Source organism: Dreissena polymorpha, chromosome 13, assembly GCF_020536995.1.
Source record: "Dreissena polymorpha isolate Duluth1 chromosome 13, UMN_Dpol_1.0, whole genome shotgun sequence".
Classification (NCBI taxonomy): Eukaryota; Metazoa; Mollusca; class Bivalvia; order Myida; family Dreissenidae; genus Dreissena; species Dreissena polymorpha.
In genome coordinates, this window is record NC_068367.1 from 28,289,631 (window position 1) to 28,314,707 (window position 25,077).

A 25,077-nucleotide genomic window follows, 5' to 3' on the forward strand; every position below is an offset into this window, starting at 1 on the left:
CCAGGGTTGGTAATGGGGCCATGCATACAAATGTAGCTGAGATTGACCGTATTGTCATAAGAGAAGTTCATCATCAATTAGAAGTGAATTGGTGTAGAAATGAAGAAGTTATAGTAAAAGGCAATTTTGGGTGGGTGTGACATATGTGGGCAGGGCGCCCCAGGGTTGGTAATTGTGCCATGCATAGTTGAGATTGACCGTATTGTCATAAGAGAAGTTCAGTATCAATTTGAAGTGAATCGGTGTAGAAATGAAGAAATTATAGTAAAAGGCAATTTTGGGCGGGTGTGGTCTATGTGGGCGGGGCCCCAGGGTTGGTAATGGGGCCATGCATAGTTGAGATTGACGTATTGTCATAAGAGAGGTTCAGTATCAAATTGAAGTGAATCGGTGTAGAAATGAAGAAATTATAGTAAAAGGCAATTTTGGGTGGGTGTGGTCTATGTGGGCGGGGCGCCCCAGGGTTGGTAATGGGGCCATGCATAGTTGAGATTGACTGTATTGTCATAAGAGAAGTTCAATATCAATTTGAAGTGAATCGGTGTAGAAATGAAGAAATTAAAGTAAAGGCAATTTTGGGTGGGTGTGGTCTATGTGGGCGGGGCCCCAGGGTTGGTTATGGGGCCATGCATAGTTGAGATTGTCCCTAATGTCATAAGAGAAGTTCAGTATCAATTTGAAGTGAATCCGTGTAGAAATGAAAAAATTATAGTAAATGGAATTTTTTGGTGGGTGTGGCCTATGTGGGCGGGCGCCCCAGGGTTGGGATTGGGGCCATGCATAGTTGAGATTGACCCTAATGTCATAACAAAAGTTCAGTATCAATTTGAAGTGAATTCGTGTAGAAATGAAAAAAATATAGTAAAAGGAAATTTTTTTTGGGTGTGGCCTATGTGGGCGGGGCGCCCCAGGGTTGGGAATGGGGCCATGCATGGTTGAGATTGACCGTATTGTCATAAGAGAGGTCCAGTATCAGTTTGAAGTGAATCGGTGTAGAAATAAAGAAGTAAATGTAAAATAACCTAAAAAAATGAGTGATAATTTCTGACGCAGCCCCACCCCAACCGCTATAACTTTTGACCCAGGGGTCAGATCAAAATTCCAAATAGTGCAGGGTCGCACATATGCTCATAGCTACCATGTGTGTAAGTTTCAAGGTTCTAGTGCTTTTAGTGTAGGAGGAGATAGTGGCCAGGACGGACGGACAGACAGACAGACGGACGGACGGACGGACGGACGGCGGAGATAACCACAATATCCCCACCTTTTTTTCAAAAAGCGTGGGGATAAATATATTTTTCACTTAATTCATTTATATAAATTTTAATAAAAAATAATCTTCATGAATAGCAATCGTGAACATGCAAACGTTTACAATCAATTCAATAATATTCAGACTTGACATACAAACACTGCAATCTGTTGATGTAGAATAGTATTATAGCGCCTGACGGTGTCTCATAGATAAATGACAGATACCAAAACCCAAAGCAGATTCTATCATAATATTATGCATACATATTTTAGTGTCTCCCGATAATCAATTAACCATGTACCAAAGTATGATGAATCAGCAGTTTCTTATCAAACCAAATGAGAAACTTGATTGGTGTTATATTTGTTATTGACGCAAATGCTAACAAGACATGATTTATCTCTTTGTTTATTCTTCTTCTTCTTCAATGCTAGTTTGATTTATTTTAATGTTTACATTATTAAGATTTTTTATTATTGATTTCATATTTGCAATGTGAATAATAACAACATAACCATGTCATGCATGAATATTTTTAATAAATGAAATAATAAATAACAACATCTGTAAAGGTTGTTGTTTTAAATGTACACGTTATTGGCTTGATGACATTGGGATGTTCCATATAGCATAAATTTTCATTAAATTGAGAAAAAATGTCAATTTCTTTGATAAATTACATAAGAAGTATAACATCTGAATGTGACCTTAATTTTTTTCTTTCAACAGACTAGCTTTAGGAAAAAAGATATTTTTGCTGTAGTGGAATATGACCCAATAACTCCTATAAAATAACCCGAAAAAAGCTTAAAATATACGTAAGCAGAATTTATCTGTCGACACTCATCATAAACTACAATACTTACATTTATTTTTATAAGCCATATGGAAAAAAGTCCATGGAAAATATTATTTAACCTCCCCTTAAATTTTTGTGGCATTAGCCAAATTTCACGTTCTCAAAAGGTCTCTAAATTCATATTTGCACAACTAAAATAAACATTTCCTATTGATACAAACTCAAAGTAATGGCAGTTAAAGAACCTATAAATATACGCTGATTGAATCGAACAGCCACTGTAAAAACTCTAAAAGTGTACCAACACTGTTTACACTTGTCAAAAATATTCAATATCGAGTTTTAATCAATTCCCACTTTGATAGGTGTTGGGTCCTCTAAAGCGGCTCTTGAAATTCAATATTCTCAATGGCCCATTGATTATTGTTTACTTTTTGCACAAGCATTTTTATTATCTATTATACTCAGAATTCAACCAGGGGTCCTATTTGAAAAAGTATCATGCCAGAGATATGGTGCTCATTATCTTAAACACAGATATTTGAAAAAAAGAGTTTAAAACATGAAATTGTTCAAATAAGATTCAGGCAAACAGAAACTATGGGCAGTATCGGGTTTATGCATGAATCAATGTGCAAATGTGTTCAAACATTGTGAATCTTTTGCTTTTGTTTCATTCATTGTACACCTATGTTTTATACCAAATTCTTTGAAAAACAACGAGAAGAACAGCACAACTGGTAAATAAGATTCAAATAAATGTTGAAAATGATAATACAGAGTGAAAATGGTAAAATAAAATGTTAGCATGTTTTAATTATGTAATTAAAACAATAGCAAGAAATTCCATAACTAGTCAAAATAACGCAAGTTTAGCTCATTAAAATGTTTTGTATTCTGTAAAGTTGGAATAAGACATCAAACTTAGGATGGACATTATTTAAACTTTTAGGAGTACATATATTCTTTTAATTCCAAAAAATCTTTTTTTTGCAGCCATTGACTAACTTGGGGAATGACAGAGGAGCCCATTATGCCACAGTGATTTTTTTGCTCAAATTTACAGCCGAATTTCGGCTGCTTCCCAATCGCAAAAATACACGTTTTTTTCCCAAAATTCTGAACAAAATTTCCCCAAAAAAGCCCAACTTAAAAAAAAAAAAAAAAAAAAAAAAAAAAAATTTTTTTTTTTTTTTTTTTTTAGAAAGAAGTCTCATATAACTTAATTATGATTTCTTAAATCTAGGTCTCAACTTTATTTTTTAAATATCTTACAAAATATATAACTTGAATTTAGTCATTTTTGTCCATAAATCATTCCCAAACTTGCCACTTTTATTGATTAAAAAAAAACAATTTGACCAGACTCCTTTTCTAGAAAACTCCCTGAACATGCACTTAAACACAATATCACTTCTGTTACTTATAATCCTATTTATAATGCTTAATTTTTCCCAATTTCATGGTTTATCGCGCTATTTTTCCCAATTTCACGGTTTATCGCGCTAATTTTCCCAATTCAAAAGGCACAGGCTGTAACAAATTAAAGCAAAAAAAATCACTGTGCCATGACACAAAACTGTGGAAATATCCCTGACTGTGACAGTGGCATGCCCGGACCTAAAGGTAATTTCCTGCATGCGAAAAGTTGATTCATAAAGATAGACAATTTAAAACCCTATGAACGCAAAAAAAGCATCACCTTGAGCCCTGTAAGGTGAACCAATATCATCAGTGTTTTTTTTCCACCATTTTGGGAATATGGCTGGGTCACTTTGGATTGGGAAAAATCATTGTGTTTTGACTAAAATTGGGAAATTAGTGTTATTGTGTTTTTTTGCTAAAAATACTTCAAAATTGATAATTTTAGTGTGTTCAATGTTATATAAACTTAAGGTTCAACTTATAAACCTGGATGAGAGATGAACTTTAAATGTTGAGATCTAAAAAACATAGAATTTTCAATTGGGAATTTTGAGGTTCCATTTGGAAAAAGTACATACTTTTTTTCCATTAGAAATACCGCACCAAAATCTAACCAAAACAAGGGACAAAATTGTAACAAAGCCAGGTTTTCAATTTGAAAAAAGTCTGATAAAGTGAGACAATTCAAAATGTACATTGTTAACCCCCTTGTATCAAATTCAATCTATTTTTACTCGTGGCAACCTTGATTTCAATTTAAAAAAAAAATCTGATGAAGGGAGACAACTCAAAATAAGCATTGTTAATGATTATTCATAGTAACCCCCCTTGTTTCAAAATAAATATATTTTTAGTTGTAGCGACCTTGACTTTGGAGATATGGACGTAATTCTTTCGCGTGACACACCATCCAATGATATTGAACAAATGTGCCAAATAATTTTAAAATCTCACAATGAATGACATAGTTATGGCCCGGACAAGCTTGTTCCGCCCGCCCGCCCACCGACATACACCAATCTAATAACCAGGTTTTCCGATAACCAGTTTTTTCCTTCGGAAAACCTGGTTAAAAACAACACAGGTCATCATGCTTATACGCAAGAGAATCTGTAATAGAGAACTTTTGTTTCGCTTTATATTTTACTGTATGAATGGGCAAAAGAAACATGATATACCATGAAATTGGCAAAAAATAGCATTATTAATATGATTATAAATAACACTTTACCAATTGTTTATATGTGCATGTTTAACTTCTTTCTAAAATTTATATTATTAAAGCCACACACCTTGAAATAAAGTACATGTTAATCAATACATATACATTGTAGATGCAATTTGAACGTGTGTAAAATTGTTTTTAAATCTAGCGTCTTGTTAGCAAGTAATTAATTATTTATTTTTAATTTTAAAACCGAAAGTAGAATTTCTATACGTATACGTACATTTCAACAAACGCGATTATTTTTAAGTTTTAAGCGTTAAAAAGACGGATTTCTACCTTGTAACCACCATATATATTCTAATTGAGATATATACAATTAAATATATAGCCTAGTTAGCAAGTCATTCTTTTGTTTTTCAAACATTACTGCTTTAAAACCGAAAGTAGGATTTCTAGACGTATACGTCCATTTCGACAAACGCGATTATTGTTAGGTTTTAAAGCGCAAAAGAGATGAATTTCTATCTTGTTACCACCAGATATATAGAGAATACTAGGTCGATGCCGAATAAAGCAAAGTTTATTTTGCGAGGCTTAGAAAATCTGAACCACGAGCCTTGGCGAGTGGTTCAGATTTTCGTGCCAAGCAAGATAAACTTTGCTTTATTCGGCATCGACCTAGTATTCGATTTATCCCATCAATTTTCTTAGTTGTAAATTATTTCTTTAAAAATAGAATATGAAAATCGAACTAGACGGAAAATCCCAAAGATATTTTAAGCAAACATTGTTTCATTATTTTAATCGTGTCGAGCCTAATACATTACAAAAAGATCAGTAACTAACCTGTTTTTCTGTTTATCATATCTCTACGTCCCCGATTGTTAAGAAATAATGAAAAAAATACACTAAACAACTGCATGTTTAGCGTGAAACAACATGCATTGTGTCGTATGACGTGTTAATAAGGACGTCACGAGTACGCGCACTTAATATTTGTAAATAATGTTTATTTGCTTTTTGAGTTGCATTATGTGTTGAAAATATATTACATCTTGGTATCAAATTGTTTGTTTTGTTGAATCTGATTCGATTTTACTAAAAATGATAACTTTATAGTTGATTCCGAGTAATATGAACATTCTTCGCCGCGCGTGACATCTATATTTCAGCACTGCTGAAATAGAGGAAAATTTATTCAACAGTGGTTTATTTCGACAATGCACGTCTGATGATGGGATAAATTCTTATATTGGCATAGATAAAATATGTTTTTAATTTATACTTAAATTTACTATACCATGAATTTCATTTCAAGGTGTGTTGCTTAAAGTTCTAAGGAATTAAATTGCTATATAATAAATTCAATAAACCTATTATTGAGTTTACTGGAAAAGTTTGGCATATTTTCTGGGAAAGAGCCTTTTTTACTTTTTGCAATTGGGAAACAGCCATTACGAGGCTATAATGTTATGCAAACAAATCACTGCTTAGGCTGAATCTGTTCTGTGTCATCAAACAAGTATCAGTCATCAGTATTGTTCTATGGACGTGGCCAATGTTTTTTTTGTCAGGACCAAGGGGTATTCCTCGCTTCATTGGGAAGAGTTCTCGCTAAAATTACTGCTTTGGGAAATGAAAAAGCTGGTGGAAGTTAGGATTTTCGGGATTTTTGCATGATTTTAAAGAAATTTTCAATTGGGTAGGTGCCTTTAATAGGCCCCTGTTCTACATGTATAAGGCTGAAAACCCCGACCGGCACTTTCTAATTAAATATATGTCTGATTTGCATTTCTTGAGAGTTGTCTCAAATATCATGGCGCATTATCATACCTGCGTTTTCATTGGCTATTTTTTTCAGTCAACCAATCATCTTAGAAAACGCATCCCATTCAGGAGTTACCAAATATTGTAATTCGAAATGGTGAAAACAGTACTGTTTTAATTGTGGTCATTGATATTTTTTATATATTTTTAAAGAAACACGTTTTTTTAGTGTTAATTGTGTTCTTCAATTACAGTTAACACGTAAACCCTGTCTGTTTAACTTACTTACTTTATTTTGCCTGTAAACTTGCCCAAACGGATGACTTGCAAATTTGATACACTTTACAGAAGATATATTACAAATGCATATTTCATGTAAATATTCTTCATTAAACAAGCATTAAAGTTTAAACATTATAAATGGCTGAAAATGAAAGTGTCAAGTAATCAATAATCGTTAAATATAAAGGGATTGAATTTTGCCATAAAAGTGATAAATGGTGACATTTATTGAAAACACATGCCAAAAACTATTTAAGTTGCTCAATCGAATAAAACAAATTAAAGATTACGGCTAAGATTTAATACTTAAACCAACTATAATATTTCAATAAATGGCAAATAAAATGTACAGATTTCACTTCTTATAATTTGTTTGGACTTAAACACGGTAAAACTTAATGTCTGTAAGTAATTAGACCTACCTATATTACTTTCAACATTTATCAATTCTATTAACTTAATGTATACAGGATACCTATTGTCCTTTAAGTATATCTTTTAACAACAGTTCATTTGCAATTGTCTTTATTCTTTTTACTTTTATATATGTGTACTAAATGAACTAAAACTTCTAAAAACAACTTTGCTTTTTTGCCTTAAAAAACTATGTTTAGATTTCATTTTTTCCTTAAAGTAAAGTAGACTAAACCATACAAAATAAAAGAGCTTAGTTCTTGCATTGTACACGGAGCATCTTATCCTAACCGTTCATGGTTTAACTAATTAAGTTGAAAAATTCTTTTCTTGACCTCCAGTGTTTTACAAACCATACACAGTGTTTTTTTCATTCAAAATCGGGTCCGGTATAATCAGCCCCATTCCCAATGGAAAAAAGTATATACCAGGTATTTTTCCCAAATGAAAGTGAAACAGGGAACAAAATTGTCACAAAACCAGGTTTTCAATAAAAAAGTCTGATAAAGGGAGACAACTGCAACTCAAAATGTGCATTGCTACTGATTGTTAATCACAATTACCCCCCATGTTTCAAAATCAATCTGTTTTTCGACCATGTGACCAAGTTTCAGACCCGGCATAACCCATATTCGAACTTGACCTAGATATTATCTAGATACAACTTCTGACCAAGTTTCGTAAAGATCGGATGAAAACTATTTGAATTAGAAGGCGGACAAAACGCTCAATGTTTAAAACGCACTAAGTAACCCCGTGACCTAGTTTTTAACCAGGCATGACCCATATTCAAACTTGACCTAGATATTGTCTAGATACAACTTCTGACCAAGTTTCGTAAAGATCGGATGAAAACTATTTGAATTAGAGAGCAGACAAGCTTGTTCCGCCTGCCTGCATTCGCCATTCTAATAACCAGTTTTTTCCTTCGGAAAACCTGGTTCACAATTCCCAATGGAAGGTTTCCAAAAAAAAATTGTTTTTAGATCTCAATATTATGTTCATCTCCAATCCATGTAAGTTCAACCTTACATGTAGTAAATATAAGATCGAAAACACGTGTATTCTCACTTTTGAAGCAATTTTTAGTAAAACAACAACACTTATTGCTCAATTTCAGTCAAAACACCGCAAATTTTGCAAATCAAAAGGGACCCAGCCCCATTCCCAAAATGGTGACAAAACACACTGATACAGGCTGAAAATTATTATATGAACTAATATTTATTTATTCCATTTCTGTTAAGCTAATGATCACCTAAGCTAACAAAAACGTGAAATTACAACACTTGAATAGGTCACTGCAACAATTTAGCGCTCAGACATGCATACTTTAAACTTACTTAAGAATTATTGAATTAACTTGTTCAATATACCTGAAACTATTACTGATAAGATCAAAGATCAAATTAAAGCCAAGGTCAAACAATCAGGGCATGGTATTGACAAGGATTTCCCACAACAGATCATGGACATGTTAATCATGATGAAAAGGAATTGCAGAGTCCCCTTTTGAATCCACAGAATAAAAACTTTTACTCACATCTGTCATCATTTTAAATTGTTCAAAAGGAGGATTTTGGAAGAATAGCACCTTGCTTTAGACATACTGGATTAAGACGCACTAAACAGATTTTCCCTTATAAGACAGGTGCACTTTGACAAATTATGCATTTGAAAATGAAAATTTATCTATCATAAAATTATTCCTCTGCTTTCCAGTAATAAAATTTAAATACATATGGCTGAAAACATTTGAATAGATCAAAAGTTTTAGAATAAGTTCAAGCTGAAACGTGTTAATGAAGCAATATTATGGCATTACAGTTTTCAAGACTTGCTTCGATTGAATGTTGATTGTGTGAAATTTGTAAAACACAGGGCCGTCGTCGGACTTTTGAAAGTGGTCAGGCTCTAAGTGCCAGATGCGAAATTTTATCAATCAGACCATCCGTAACACCGCATGTGCAGTGCTCCAGCTAGGCCTAAATCGAAGGGCGCCGCGCCCTGCCCTCCCGAACCTCCGCCCTGCCCCCCCCCGAACCCCCGCCCTGCCCCCACCCATAAAAAAAAATAAAAAAAATTTTTTTTTTTTTTTTTTTTACATATGATAATTCATAAATCTCTTATTTCATTGTAATTATTTTAATCCTCATTGTAGACATTGTATTTGAATGGTTTAATAATAATGGGAATAATACAATTATTTATAACATATAAATTAACATGCAATAGGAAGCATTCCAGAAACACCCGCGCGCTCGAACGTGCCCTTTTCACAAAATACTGCGCGTTGAAAGTGCCCATTTGACAATATACTGCGCGTCGAAAGTGCCCTTTTGACAAAAAAGCCCCCCTGCCCTTTTCAAATCCTAGCTATAGCACTGCATGTGTATTCGTCATTCTATAAAAAATGTTATAAAGACCGTTGGGAATTAATTAAAATCGACGAACCATATCATATCCGAAAACGACTGTCCGAAAACAGGTAGAAATACGTCGTTTGCGAATGAAATAAAATATGTCATTATGTGTATTGTTTGTCTGCAGAAAATGAAAGCCAGTAATAAGTAACCTAGCAAATACGCAATTAATATATAATTCGGTTGACATATTGTTTGAAGTACGTTATTGCAGTGCTTTACTTTGCTAATAGATAATTTATAATTGGCAAACATTAGCAACGTTTGTAGAAAAGTACGGCTTTTGGAAAGTAGCGAAGATGTTTTGTCAGTTACTGCTAATGTCAGTGCCAGCCGTTTACCATCAAAATACCTCCTTAAACTAAGTAATCGGTTTTACATTTATCTAAAAATGGACCCTGGACGGCTCAAATCCGGATTTAATTATTTCATGTGCCATCTTTACCGAAGACGTGCGACAAACACGCCGATTTTCTATTCCGTCTCAAATGGTCAATTATTACACCTATGTTGTAATCAATTAGCACATGCAGCATCCAAATTTGTCTCTTTGCCACACGGTCAGTTATACCAGTTCTTTGGTGATTTTTAGCAACTCTGATGCAAAGCGTGTAAATTTACATTGTAGACAGTACATATGCCATCATAACTTTCGCGCGTCTTTGAACGGAGAAAAACATGGAATAAAACAGGGTTGGGTACAATGTATTCAGCATTGAAAATACATTCTGACATATTGTGGAAGTATTTCTCAAAATATTGTGGATATGGATGTTATAATTATATATTGGATATTATTAAAACTGACGCGGGTGAGTCCATTCTGTTTTAGTGGGTTTAATACATGTCGTTTCTGCAAACTGCAGATAACAAATGCTCAGATAAATAATGGAACGTTGATACATGCGTCATCGAACCAGCAGTGTTTTAATTGGTCATTACTAGATTTCTCAATGGGCAAAACTCCGCCTACTGGGCGGACTTGTGCTTCAATGATTAGATTAGAAATGGGCGGTTACGGTTAGCGTCTACCAAAAAGATACTCCGCCCCAAGCCAATTATCGATTACGGTACTCTTAACACCTTTTGATCTCTTTGACACAAGTCGGTACATCCCCCCGGGTCAAATTTGACGCATGACATAATATTCTCACGAGTCAAACTAAGGTATTTTGTAATTTTCAAGCGTCAAAACCCACGAGCTCGGGTCAATGCAGGGGTTTTCTCTGATTTTGGGGAAAGGGCCTGGCCTTTTTTGAGGGGAAAAAAATCTCGCAAAATGCCGGATTTTGGGGGAAAAAATTGAGAGAAACGCCGGATTTTGGGAAATTTAAGGAAAGTCTTAAATAATCAATTCAACATATTTTGCTGTTTTTAAAATAAAATTAAGGCAACAGATAATTTAATTATGCAATATGTTATATTTTCTACACTGGATCAGGTTAACGTATGTATTTAAAGTTAAAAAAAAAATAAAAATAATTTTTTTTTTTTTTTAGGGGAAAAAAAAGAAGTCTGGGGGAAAATTTACCTGCTGAGGGGAAAAAAAAATCTGAGGGGAAAGGGCCGATTTTCGGCGGGTCCCAAAGAAGGAAAAAAAGCCCTGCAATGGAAAGCCCTGATATCCCATGAACATTTATTGGCTCAAATAAATCCTTCGGCTTTGTTCAAGTATTTTTGTGTATGTTTAGTCTTGGATTTGCAACAGAAAATAATGAATACCCCAGATTGGACCAACGTCGGCATCACGTTGGCATGATGTTGGCGTTGGCATGCTAACGTTGGGCCAACGTTGGCAAAATATCAGTTGGCCAACTTAGGTTGGCACCTTCTGCGGTAATAGCTTCCAATGTTGGGATTCATTATTTGCAACTACTTATAAAATAATATTAATGCTCATTAGAAATGGGCAGATTTGGTTTATAAAAAGATAGGTATGCCACGAATGGGTTTCCGTAGTTTAATATTTTGTGGAGAGGGACACCATGATATAGCCCTTTTTACGTTTTTGTTTTTTTTTTATTTGAAGAGATATTGTCAAAGAATTTTGATACAAGATGATCTATCTCATACCTTCAACTGAACGTCAGGCAGAAATCAACATCTGCACAAGCATTACCGTCCTAGTTACGGTACAATATTGCATTTCTTAGGTTCAGCTACAAGTAAGGGTTTCTTGGACTATTCATTGCCTTCAATATGTGAACGAAGGGCATATAGCATTTATCGTGTATTTTCATTATTGCAACATAGCGATGGTTATTATTTTACTCACTCTGATGTCTCTCCTTGTTTCATAGAAAATAAATTCGTCAGCATTTTACGGAATAAACATCCGGGAAAAATGGAGTGTACGGTGGCTCGTTTGAACAATCGGAACACAAAGAAGTTAGAAAACGGATAGAAATACCGGGATTTTATCACTTTTTCAACAGCATCAGTGTTGTATTGAAAATTGGCATTTTTTTTAATTAGGAAGCATGATAAAATATGTCTGATCCAGAGAAGATTAAGCAATTCATCTCCTAGCTCAGCCTTCTTTTCTCTTTTTTTTGTTGTCAAAAAGTGGTCACGCTATAGCCTGACCAGCCGACGGCCCACGACGGAAATTTTTAGCTCCCATTTGGGAAAAATATATACTTTTTTTCCATTGGGAATGGGTCCGGTTACCCGCGGAACCGATTTTGAATGAAAAAAAACACTGACAGGCTATGATATTTTTTAATAATGTCTTTAATTACATTAGGAACAAAACTGTAATACTTTAGTTTTAAATACTTAAAATTGCAAGAAAAGAATAAGAAAAATGTTCCAGCCCTGGAGATCAAACATGGGGCCTCTATAAGCAAAAGTTAACTCTTTACCACCAAATCCTGAAGGCTTTTGAATGATCTGTAACTTAGTTAAAACTCTACGTTAATTATATACTTTTTGCTAAATTATCAATTCTACAATTTCATTTGATGAACATATTTTTTAAGAATTTTTTTAGTCAATAGTGTTATTTTGTATTATTTGGTTCTTTGAATATAATGCATACATTATTTTTTAATATATGACTTTTTTTTTGAAAATTGATATTTTGCCAAACATAATGAACAAGTACATGTACCTTTAAGTTGTACCAAAAATCTATATTTTCTTGGTATTTTCTTAACCACATCACCAGTTGAGGTACTGTAAAAGGATTCAAATATGAATGTTAACTTTATGTTGAACAAAAAGAACATTAAGAACATTGATAGTGTTCAAGAACAAAAAACGTTTATAGAGTGTATAGAACGAATCAATGTTTAAAGATGATGCCCATAGAAAATAGGTCAATTCATCTTAGACGGCTTTACATATTTTACCATGTAAGTGTACAATCTTCAACAAAGAGACTCCTTAAACTTCAGCCAGAAAGTCAAACAGGCTACTTGAAACTGTTCAAAGACATTGCCATAATGATGAGCAGAAAATGTCAATTACAGATAAGAGAGAAAGATAGGGCCAGATCTCAACCTGTCCAAAGTCACTTACAACTTTAGAAATATTAAGATATGGAAACACTGCAGAATCAATATTTAACCACAACAAATATTTTCAAAAGACCATTTAAGCAGTTGAGCTGAAAATATCTTCACATTAAAACCTGCTTTTGGGTTTAATACAAAAAATGGTATTGATTTATTGTTAATAAACATTGGGGAAATATGACACATTCTGCTAAAATCACCTGAATTGTACGAAAATTGTTAATTTGCTGCTCCACCTTGAAGCAGTTTCACTCTTAATAATAACTAATTTTCAAGCTAAGCAATGATGAAAGGAGAAAAATAATCTGAAACTCAGAAAAATCATGATGACAGATGTCGATGGTCTTCTTTTTAAATCAACAAGTGATAAACATTTTAAGTGTGACATTGACCTTAGACTAATGTACCTGGTTGTTGAGCAGAACAAAGTTTGGAACTTGTGACCTCTAGGTTTTTAAAGATTTGACCAGGTGAACTAGATTGGGACAAAAGTAACCAAGAATTAAAACCTGTCCTAGATATTGTCCTGATAAACATTGACCAAGTTTCATCAATATTGGATAAAACTGTTGCCTATAGAGTGGTAACAAGCTAAAATTTGAAGGCACACTGCATGCCTCAAGACGCTGGACGCAGAACACATGTCATGTTGCTGGACATTATTTAAGACTGACAGTTACCTAAGTGAGGCAGGGCAACAGATCGTTTTATCGTTTTTACGATTTGTATTTGACAGAAAACGAATTGAAATAAAAAATCGATCGTACAATAAACGATTATGAAATTGGAAAACTAATTGCAATCGATTCTTTGTCGTTTTATTATACCGATTCCCTCCGTACTGTGTTTGATTTGAATTAGTATATTGTAACCTTCAGTGCGGTTAATATTTAGTGAAACGTTTTTATGAATGATGTCTACATAAAAAAATTCTCCCGTCAAAAAAAGTACGCAAAAATGTTGGCATCTAGTGCTAAACACGGACGTGCTAAGAAAATTTCATTAGTGGCGTGCGGGTCTAATATGTTTCAATTTGTAACGCGAAACAAACCGTCTGGTAAAGACGTTGTAAAGAGTGTTTTATCGGAATTAATATCACATGTTGCGATAATAAAGGAACAATTTAGTGCAAAACACCGCGGCGATTCAGTGTCTGAAAAACAATAAACCACATGGAAAAAGGAATTGCCCTGGCTTGTCTTACATGGAGAGGGGCTTGCAAATGCACCTTAAGTGTAACCGAAAATCAAAAAGCTCATCTCATCCAGAAATAAAATTTAGTTTTTAATCAAATGTAAACAATTTTTCGACAAATTGACTTGAGGGAAAAACTTTGTTTCAAAAAGCTTGCAGTGAAAACTAATTGACATAAAATCGTATCTGTTGCCCTGGTGAGGTGCGATACAAAACAGCTGATATTGTTTTCATGCAAACTCAATTTCTGAATATTTATTTGAACATCATACACTGCTGGACCAAGTTATTATCCAAAACAAGCAATGGAAGTATCTGAAAGTGACTTCATAGTTTTCGCAAAATGACAATAAAGAAAAAACTTATTTTGCTTATGCAATCATTTACAAATATATGCCCATGTGACAAATATACATGGAACGTTTCGTAACTATTTATAAAAATAAATGTTAAACCTAACCATACAAATGAAATTTCATTTAAGATGAGGTACAATGAACTGAAAGTTCAACATGCAAGTACGACGTGGTCTGAGGACGAATTAGTACCTCAAGTGAATCAAAATGAATATGGCAGATATATTACCTATTAAATTGTAAAATCCTTTTGAAATAATGGCATCGGATAGGTAGGAACAGGACACCGTTTGTTGAGCTTTTAAAATAATTGCACTTGATTATTAACACACTTCATTATCAACACACGGCAATTCGATATCGCGAATGTAAACTATTTCTGTTGATGCTAAGTAACAATCATTCAGCCAATCACATTGCCAGTAATATAAAGACCGACCAATCACAAGTCGCCGTCCTTAATATTGAATCCACCGCCAACCTGCTCTGACCGGAGAGAATAACAAATAGCGAAAAAATAATTTCGGTTACAGAACACTAAACGTCATACAGTTTTCAATTCTAACGTTAAAGCGAAATTATGGGCATCTAACAGTTTATAGGTGTCTATAGCAACCTTCGTTTATATTTGGTGTTTTCACTTCATATACACTTATATTTGTTAATGCAAGCATCAGCATACTAAAACAATATCCCGGAAAGAAGTAATAATGCATTTGAATATCAACCGTACTTTCGTTTGACAACTGATAACGCATGTACAATGTGAACCTTAATTTAGTTTTAGTGCAGATTCTTTTATACGTCACAAAGACACAATTTTGTTTTACGGATCATTTCGGCTTACAGGACTGGGTGAGTCACGTAAAATATCGAATATAAAATATTATTTTTTTTATAAACAACTGGTAGCAAGATGAGTTGCGGATATAATTGGTAAGTTACCACATTTTTACTTACTCTTTTGACCTGTTAATTCTTTTCATCTCAATTCAACAGTGAAAAATTCCCATAATATCACTTTAACAGAGTTTACTAAAATCTAAAAGGGTCCAGGTTGTGTGACGGACGGCGCACTCACGCACGGATGGAGTTTCACCTAACATTTATATATTCATACGCCTTTCGACGAGAGATATAAAATCGATGAAGTAACTTTGCTATAGTATTAGTACCCAGCGGTCTACAGCCCGAGTGATAAACAAGCACATATAGTTAGGTAGCTTTAGCCCTGAATACAACCTTTAGTCGGCTGAAAATGTTTGCACGAATTTGCCCGCAAAAATAACATTTCACACTGTTTGTTTTTATCTTTATCCATGATCAAACGAACCACTCGAATGTGTATAACTGCTGCCCATAAGTTTTTTTAAACACGTAGAATTATTCTCCCCTTAATTATCTAAATAATCTTAACACTTTTTTTGTACACAAAGTGAAAATAATCGAGACTCTAAAAGAGAAGCGTTCGTTCGCACGTACGTCATGTAAATACTTGGCGTTTGGCCAGAGAAACGGAAAAATTGCGATGAAATGCATATAAATTTCTGGCGTAGCAAGAGGCAAGTTTTAGCCAAGGCACTATATGGGTGCGGGAACATGCCTCTGTAAAAGAATTGTGCTTGCCTTGAGCTTCAGTAACAATAAATACGTTAAATACCTAATAAAGTATATGTATATCATTTCTTTATAATAACTACCCGTTAATTGTACTGCCTTCTTTTCGTTAAAATGTATGTATGAGTTATGTGCTATTTACTAGTTTTAAACTAATCATTGTTACACCCCCCCCCACAAAGAATCGGAATACGATTCATAATGCGTTCTTATGGGGTATCGCGACACAAGACGTCACGGGAACAAGCAAAATATACCAAAAAGTACCCAGGAGTATAGTCGGTTGCATTTAAGCATATTTTCCGTAACCGTGGTACATTATTTTAAACCTAAGGATACACGGGATACTTTTAAGCAGAGACGTAGCTGTTATACGGTAAGTAGTACCTAAGCCGACAACGACCGATTGAGCTTTACTGACGGCGTTGAACAGACTTTGAAGTCAACTCCGAAATTCCTCTTCATTCTAAAACTTCGGTTGAATTGTCGTCCCAAACTACATGTAGTAGTGAATAAAAGCTACATTTGCGTAAACTAGAACTGAAGGGCAATAATTAATATGCAACACGTTTCTGAGAACATATGGCACTTCTATATTCAGTATCGCAAATGAAGTAGAAGGCACGCTTTGCTTTGCATACGGAACATGGTCAACTTTAAACAACCGACGAAGATGGTATAATGCTTTTTTTAAACGTTTCCTGCAGTTGCAGTAAATAATTTCATTATGCAGCAACTGGCATTTACCTGACAATCGATTGTCTGACAACGAATATTTTGCTGTTGGTATGAAAATTCAAGTCGCGGCAGCTGCCTCGTCGTACCTGAGCATCGTTACAAATGTGTATCTCGCTCCGATGTATAACTATTAGTTGGTGGTATATTTGACGACCGTGTTCTAGTTTTAAAACCATTGCACATACCATGCCGTCGCCTTTTCAAACTTGACAGTTCCCGGTTTTCTGATTTAATATTGCATACATAGTTCACCCTCTTTACGTGTTCGCCCGGGTCCATTTTCCCTGTAGTATAAAAAAAAATTGACTGCTTTTGCACCTTTTTTTATGCCATTTTATAGTGGATTGTAACCTTTTCAGCGCAATATTTTACTATATTGTAACCTGAAAGTGCGCTCTGTCAACATAACAGCAATGACATCGGCGTTGAGGTAATGTTTATTAATCCTTTAACATGTCTTGAATTCAAATGAACAAATGTTAACAAATGTGAGAAAACTTTAAAACAACATTTTCTTAATATCAGTTATAAGAACTGCGAATCAAAGTGTAATATTAATAGTAAATACCCGTTATGTAAGTTGTAACTTTGGTTGTAGGTCATGTCAACACGACATTACAATTTAGAACTTAGAAGTTGTCTTGTTTCTGATTTTATAATGTTGATTTTCAGGCTTGGACTAAATAACCAACAGCTGTTTGGAAGGTTGGCGTGCCTTCAAAAATGGTGAGCAATTTAAATTCAACAAATACAATTAGCAAATCGGAAGCCTTTTAATTTTAACTTTTATATCAAAATTATGAATGATGAATAAGTTGCATCATAACTTGGTATTTTTTTTTTACAACTATTAGTTTATTTTGATTAAAATATCACAAGTGGTATATTACCTTACTTGAAAAAAGTTCATATTTTCAGTATAATCTGTAATAAAATTTCACGATGTGAAATCGAAAGTATTTCACGAAATTATGTGACATAACGATATTCACTATAAATAACGCAAGTAGATCAATCATTTTATATATAAAATATATACAATTCAATACCCATGCACAATTTGCATTCCTGGGTTTGCCATGTGACGATGATGATCAATCTAATTGCGTTATTTATAGTACCGTAGTTACCTGGTACCCAGTAAAATTTATTACCTAATATACTGAAAACATGAAAATTTAACAACTTTTTTGGCGTAGCTGTTTAACGTCACTTTTGACCTTAGATGACCTTCATTCATGATAGGTCCGAAATGAATAAATCCGAATTGTGCATTTGCTAATAATACAAAAATCACCGCAAACATTGGTAGTCTGGTTCCTATACTAAAACATTGGATGCATATCATTTGAACTGAAATATGTATATATTGTAAATTACATGTAAATTACAATAAATTAAAAACTGTCATAATACAAAACATCCTTTAAACATTACATCGAAACGTTTCTCCTTAGTTTACGAAGCAGTATAGCATTAATCACATGTCTGTTTTCTTTTCCTATCGAAACTAATGTACTACCCATTCAATTATGAAAACTTAGTCATTACAATACTTATTGTCAATAAAACAAACAATTTCACCTCTTCTTGTTCTTCATTTTTATTTGTTAAGACATTAAAATATATTATCACTCACTACCTTCATTAAAATACATGGTCGCTTCATTCCATCTCCTTTCACTGGTCGCAAAACATTAAAACATCAACACCGTATATCTTTTTAAAGATATTTCTTGTTTCAAGTGATGTAATATACCAGTCGTGGTATTGTAATCAATATAAATTAATACTTGTAAAAAAATACAGTATTTTAGAACTTTTCTTTTTTCGTCAATCACATGTGTGCCTAGACATGATTTTCGTTAACATGAGATTTCCTTTAATAAAAAAATACAATAAAACCAGAAAGTGGTGTCTAATCAGCGATTGTTTTCCTTCTTTATAAAGTACCGGTAAACGGCACTTTCCCAATTACGAAAAATCTACAAATTTACCCATTGCTGTCCAAAAAATTCCCAATTTAAGGTAAATAAAAAATAAAAAATTGGAAAATGCAACATTTTGTTAGTTTCCCTATGCAGCTCTATAGTTTGAACCTAGGTAAATATAATATTGACAGCTTGAAAACACTTAGTTATCAATTTTAAAGTATTTGGGAGCATAAAATCAAATACACCAATTTCCCAATTTGAGGGTTTCACGACTCGATTTTTCCCAATTTTCAGGCTTTCACGACTCAATTTTTCCCAATTGGACCGGTATGAGTACTTTTCCCAATTGGACAAAAAAATCCCTGCTAATCCTGGACAACACTTTATGCTCAAGCCTATTTTTCCCAGATCAATACTTGTTTAAAGAAGGCAATTTGAAATGTGACAACAATTTTCAGTGTGGTTCCCTGTACATCAGCATCCACATCAGCTGAGAAAGCTGGGACGAAGATGGACAAGTATTGGAAGAAAAACAGTCAAAGAAACAGACCACTTTCACCACATCTTAGTATATACAAGTAAGAAATGGCAGGTTTTGTCAAGTTTGAAGCTTTTACAATATTTTTATTACAGAAATAATTTAACAATTTAATAGTGGTAGACTCTGATAAAACAAGTGTGTATTTGTTGTAGACAATTTGGGTGTAAAAAGACTGAGCCACTTACAATATAACATATTTAATATAAATCTTTGCTGCAAATTTGGGCAAAACATAGATTATTCCCAAAATGGACAATGTTCTTTATCTGCTTACAAAAAGTAAAACTGATTTTGTTAAAATTAACTAAGAAAGTTAGTAACACCACATAAAACGTAAAGTAATTATAGTTTTACTCCCATACATCTCTTTTGATATGCTGTTATATTCATTTTAACCCTGTATATTTTGTTTTCAGATATCATATCCCTATGATGTTGTCGATATCAAATAGAATCACGGCCAGTATTGTCACAGGAGGTTTGTAGTTAACAATTACGATTTAGTTAATAGAATATATTTTCTGCGTTCATCGTGTAAAATTGTGCTTCAGGCTCTTGAGATATTTAATATTTTGGGTAGAACCAGCAATTTGAGTCAAGTAAACATACTTAGTGTTCAAAGTGTAAAACTGTGCTGAAGTCTCTTGAGATGTTTAATGCCCAGGGTAGAACCAGAACTCTGAGTCAAGTAAACATACTTAGTGTTCAAAGTGTAAAATTGTGTTGGAGTCTCATGAGATATTTAATATTTTGGGTAGAACCAGAACTTTGGGTCAAGTAAAAATACTTAGCGTTTAACGTATAAAATTGTGCTGGAGTCTCATGAGATATTTAAGATTTTGGGTAGAACCAGAACTTTAAGTCAAGTAAACATGCTCAGCGTTCAAAGTGTAAAATTGTGCTGAAGTCTCTTGAGATATTTAATATTTTGGGTAGAACCAGAACTTTAGGTCAAGTAAACATACTTACCGTAATTACTCTCTGTTTTCGGACACCTAATTTTTTTTTTGTGTCCAAAAACTTAGATACGAAAAATATTCACAAAATACAGGTGTCCGAAAACTTAGAGTCGAAAATCAAAGTGTCGGAAAATACCGTCAGTTGTATCAACGACTACCGGTAATAGCACGTGCTTGTAAAATAACATGCTGTAAAGTATAAATTACAGTTATATATGTTTGCACTGCATTTTAAATAATTTTAAATGCTTAATTTATTTGACAGAAAGTTACTACAATTTTGTACTTTGACCAACGAGTTCAAAGATGAGCATGTGATGTACTGATACTCGCTAGTATGAATCTGTAATTAACGCAATAAAAAAGCAAACTATGAATTCTTTGTTTGTTCATTTCCAATAGTTGTTGTCTAACACCTTCAATTGGTAGTAAAACTTGCAATAGGGTGCATCACATTTTGAAGCGTTTAGTATTTGTCACAGTTATTTTACTGAGAAGGGGTAGTACCATTGTGGTAGATAATAGAACTGTGTAATGGCACTAGCCCTGGTAATTGTCATAACGCTTATGCTATCGGGCAAAACCATTGTTGAATACCGGTTTACAAGGTTATTTACCCAATAACGCAAATGTAGTGGTCCGTTGCCCTAAGGTATGCACCTGCCATGTTTTATGATATAAATCTGGTTGTAAAACCCGAATGATCCAAGTGTCATTAGATATCGAAAACAGGACCGAAATTTGGTTAAATAGCGCTGTAAAATATACTGTCCAAAACTAAGAGACATTAATTATAGACGAAAACTTGTTTGTCCGAAAATTATGAGTCACGAAAAATAATTATTTTGGCTAAAAAAAGGGGTGTCCGAAAACTTAGAGTGTCCGAAAACATAGAGTAATTACGGTAGCATTCAAAGTGTAAAATTGTGCTAGAGGCTCTTGAGATATTTAATATTTTGGGTAGAACCAGAACTTTAGGTCTAGTAAACATACTTAGTGTTCAAAGTGTAAAATTGTGCTAGAGGCTCTTGAGATATTTAATATTTTGGGTAGAACCAGAACTTTAGGTCTAGTAAACATACTGAGCGTTCAAAGTGTAAAATTGTGCTAGAGGCTCTTGAGATATTTATTGTCCTAGGTAGAACCAGCACTTTGTGTCATCAAGGAAGATATAGTGAACTCACACAAGCAATGATCAAACCAACTTAATTAAAATTGTCCCAAAACTTACAAAAATCTGGGTTATAATTCATGGTATGAAATTTTGATAAGTAAATACTAACATGTATATGATTGGTAGGTGCAGAGGTTAGTAAATACACTTCTCATGTGGGCAAATCGGATTAGTTCCTTATTCCTAATACATGTGAGTTTGATAAGTGGTCATCGTACCTAGACAGGGCTTTTTTCTGGTTTTTGTAAAGCGGCTTTGGCCCCTCAATTAGTAAAAAATGATTCACAAACTTTTCAAACTTGTAAAAGATTAAGTCACAAAGTTTAAAATTGTGAAAACTTAAGTTGCAAATTTCTAAATATTGGTTGTGCGAACCTTTGTGAAAAATGGAATTCTCTAAGAAGGGACAAGGCACTGCAACAGGGCACAAAAATACAACATATCAGCTTGTCCTGAAGAATGAATTTTGTTCAAAGACAAGTTAAATATTTTGGTTTGTTGTCCAAGACCAAGAGCTTCATTTGTGAAACCCGTAACTTCCACCTAAAAAGGTTTGGATTTTTGGCAAAGTAATGGGCCTTTGACTTAAGAAATTTTCTTTTTAATACCAGAGTTTTGTTCCAGTCCATTGATTTTTAGCTCGGCTGTTTTCGGAGAAAACCCGAGGTATTTTCATAGCCAGCTCCTCGTGTCCGCCGTCCGTGTCAAGGTTTGTAAAGTTTTTGAACATAGGCTCTAAAATTAAAGTCCTTCCACCTACAACTTAGAAACTTCATATGTAGATGCACCTTGATGAGTTCTACACCCCACACCCATTTTTGGGTCACAAGGTCAAAGGTCAAGGTCACTGTGACCTCTAAACAAAATCTAAAAAATCTGACAAGCTTTCGCAGCCGAGCGTGGCACCCGTTATGCGGTGCTTTTGTTTGCGATGTTATGGGCCTTGGACTTAACAATTTTCTTTTATTATATATAAATACGGGTAGCTGTGGCGCTGCTTCAAAGCGCTGTGGGGGCATTGTGTTTCACAAACTCACTTCAAAGCAGTTCTTGTTTATTATGTTTTTGAAAATCAGTTTATGTATCTATCAGACATGATCAATATTCCTAACATTTCAATGTCTTTTAATGCCATTTTCAGCTTTCTTTGCTGCGCCCATGATCTACCTGTTCGGCACAAAGGATTTCGCGGGTTATTATGCACTTCTACAGAACTCTGGTCCATTAGTTCAGAGTGGGGTTACATTTGCCAAGCTGAACCTGGCTTTCTGCTTCAGTTTTTATTTCTGGGCCAGCATAAGACATTTTGTGAGTACATTGGGAAGTTAGTACCCTTATTTGTTTTAAAGAATATATCACCCGAACGGTGCAAAAAGGTGCCATGTGACATTAAATTTTAATATCACCTGGTACATCTTTGCACGAAGGGAGCGAATTATGCTTTATAATTTAGGAAGAAAGATATTATATTTTTTTAGGAAGAAGTTGTAGGGGCCTCTTTCAGCAAAGAACATCTTGCCTTTTTATGTCCCCCACCACTATAGTGGGGGACATATTGTTTTTGCCCTGTCTGTTGGTTTGTGTGTTTGTTTGTTTGTTTGCCCCAACTTTAACATTTTCAATAACTTTTGCAATATTCAAGATAGCAACTTGATATTTGGCATGCATGTGTATCTCATATAGCTGCACATTTTGAGTGGTGAAAGGTCAAGGTCATCCTTCAAGGTCAAAAGTCAAATAAAATGTTAAAAATCGCTCATTTAATGTATACTTTTGCAATATTGAAGATAGCAACTTGATATTTGGCATGCATGTGTATGTCATGGAGCTGCACATTCTGAGTGGTGAAAGGTCAAGGTCATCCTTCAAGGTCAAAGGTCAAATATATAGCTTCAAAGCGGCGCAAAAGGGGACATAGTGTTTCTGACAAACACATATCTTGTTAAATCCTGGATTGATCCATGCAATAAAGATTTGCTGGAACCCAAATAACATAATAAATCAGTCTGTTGAAAACTTAAAGAACAGAAGATCTTATCAATGTTCTTATAAAGGGACATTTTCACGTTGAGGAAAATTGACAAAATTAAAAACAAATGTTTCAGTTTCACAGATTTTCGTTGTAGTAATGTTATGATTTTTGCAAGGAAATAGTAATACTGAACATTTACCATGATCTAAAATATCCATTATATGCATCATTTGACGCAAAAAAACATTGACAATTACAAAGAATTACAAACACCAAAGGATTGAATAATTTGGAGAGATCTATTGTCAATTTTGTGACATTACGAAGATTGCTTATAAATAGCGTAATTAAAATACATCTCGGGCTATGCAAGTACGGATGGCTGAGTGGTTTGAGCGCTTGACTTTACTCCGAGGATCAGTGGTTCGAGCCCAGTTGTGGATTAGATTTTTATGCCCCCTTTCGAAGAAAAGGGGGTATATAGTTTTCGCACTTTCCGTCGGTCAGTCTGTCACACTTTTCGTGTCCGCTCTCTAATTCAAATAGTTTTCATCCGATCTTTACGAAACTTGGTCAGAAGTTGTAAAAACTAGGTCACAGGGTAAAAAAAAACAAATCCAAGGGAAGTAATAAGCTTTAAATGGACATAATTATCTGACCTGCCAAATTATATATTTTTGTTAAATAAATCAAAGCGGCGCAGTAGGTGGCATTGTGTTTCTGACAAACACATCGTGGTAAAAGGTCAAGGTCATCCTTCAAGGTCTAAGGTCAAAAATCCAAATCCAAGGGAAGTAATAAGCTTTAAAGGGAGATAATTATTCAATATTGAACATACCAACTTGATATTTGGCATGCATGTGTATCTCATGGAGCTACACAGTTTGAGTGGTGTATCTACAGTCACGGTAGTGGCTTTTAATTATTTGCTACTAAAAATAGAGATTTGTAAGAGACAACTATTTTCAAGGGAAGTAATTTATATAATTATAAATCTCCGATTATATATTCCTTAACAAGAATTTAAGTTCTTTTCACAGTTACTGTACAGATTTTTTATTTTGATTATTTATAACTGAAATGATTGATTTGTCAAAGGTTATTTTTTAAATGATATAAATATTCTTTCTTTCCTGTACTAATTTGTGAATGGTAGGGATCATTACATACCTGTGGACTTATGTCCATAGATACATGATGAACTCTGGCTATGATCTCTTTGATAAACCACAGGCCTTGGTTGTCAGTGATGTCTGACTTGGTCATTTTTGACTGTCTAAAGAACCCCCCCCCCCACCCGGTTGGATTGGACAAAATCCAAGGGAAGTCATAAGCTTTAAAGGGAGATGATTTCTATACCTTCCAAATGATAAATAGAAATTTAATTTCAAAGCGGCACAGTAGGGGGCATTGTGTTTCTGACTAACACATGTCTTGTTTTTATGCCCCCGGTAGGGTCAACTTGATATCTGGCATGCATGTGTATCTCATGAAGCTGCACATTTTGAGTAGTGGAAGTTCAAGGTCAAGGTTATCCTTCA

General features: G+C 34.1%; 4 protein-coding genes across 6 annotated transcripts in view; 2 read left to right on the top strand and 2 right to left on the bottom strand.

Annotated features, from left to right (window-relative positions):
* Nucleotides 1-15,086, bottom strand: part of LOC127855739 (uncharacterized) — a 32,920-nt gene extending 17,834 nt beyond the window's left edge. Inside the window, exon 1 of the mRNA XM_052391536.1 lies at nucleotides 14,831-15,086. The gene's annotated coding sequence lies outside the window, so the exon portion shown is untranslated. The remainder of the gene's footprint in view (nucleotides 1-14,830) is intronic.
* LOC127855742 (succinate dehydrogenase cytochrome b560 subunit, mitochondrial-like) overlaps nucleotides 1-25,077 on the top strand; it is a 171,179-nt gene that overhangs the window by 144,023 nt on the left and 2,079 nt on the right. Inside the window, exons 2-5 of the mRNA XM_052391539.1 lie at nucleotides 17,555-17,682; nucleotides 19,349-19,468; nucleotides 19,848-19,909; nucleotides 22,706-22,872. Coding sequence (XP_052247499.1) covers nucleotides 17,558-17,682; nucleotides 19,349-19,468; nucleotides 19,848-19,909; nucleotides 22,706-22,872 — 474 coding nt within the window. The 5' untranslated portion in view covers nucleotides 17,555-17,557. The remainder of the gene's footprint in view (nucleotides 1-17,554; nucleotides 17,683-19,348; nucleotides 19,469-19,847; nucleotides 19,910-22,705; nucleotides 22,873-25,077) is intronic.
* The window catches only part of LOC127854541 (tubulin monoglutamylase TTLL4-like), a 724,238-nt gene that overhangs the window by 53,800 nt on the left and 645,361 nt on the right, over nucleotides 1-25,077 (bottom strand). The window lies entirely within an intron of this gene.
* The window catches only part of LOC127855724 (uncharacterized), a 663,610-nt gene that overhangs the window by 12,005 nt on the left and 626,528 nt on the right, over nucleotides 1-25,077 (top strand). The gene's annotated exons all lie outside the window — the stretch shown is intronic.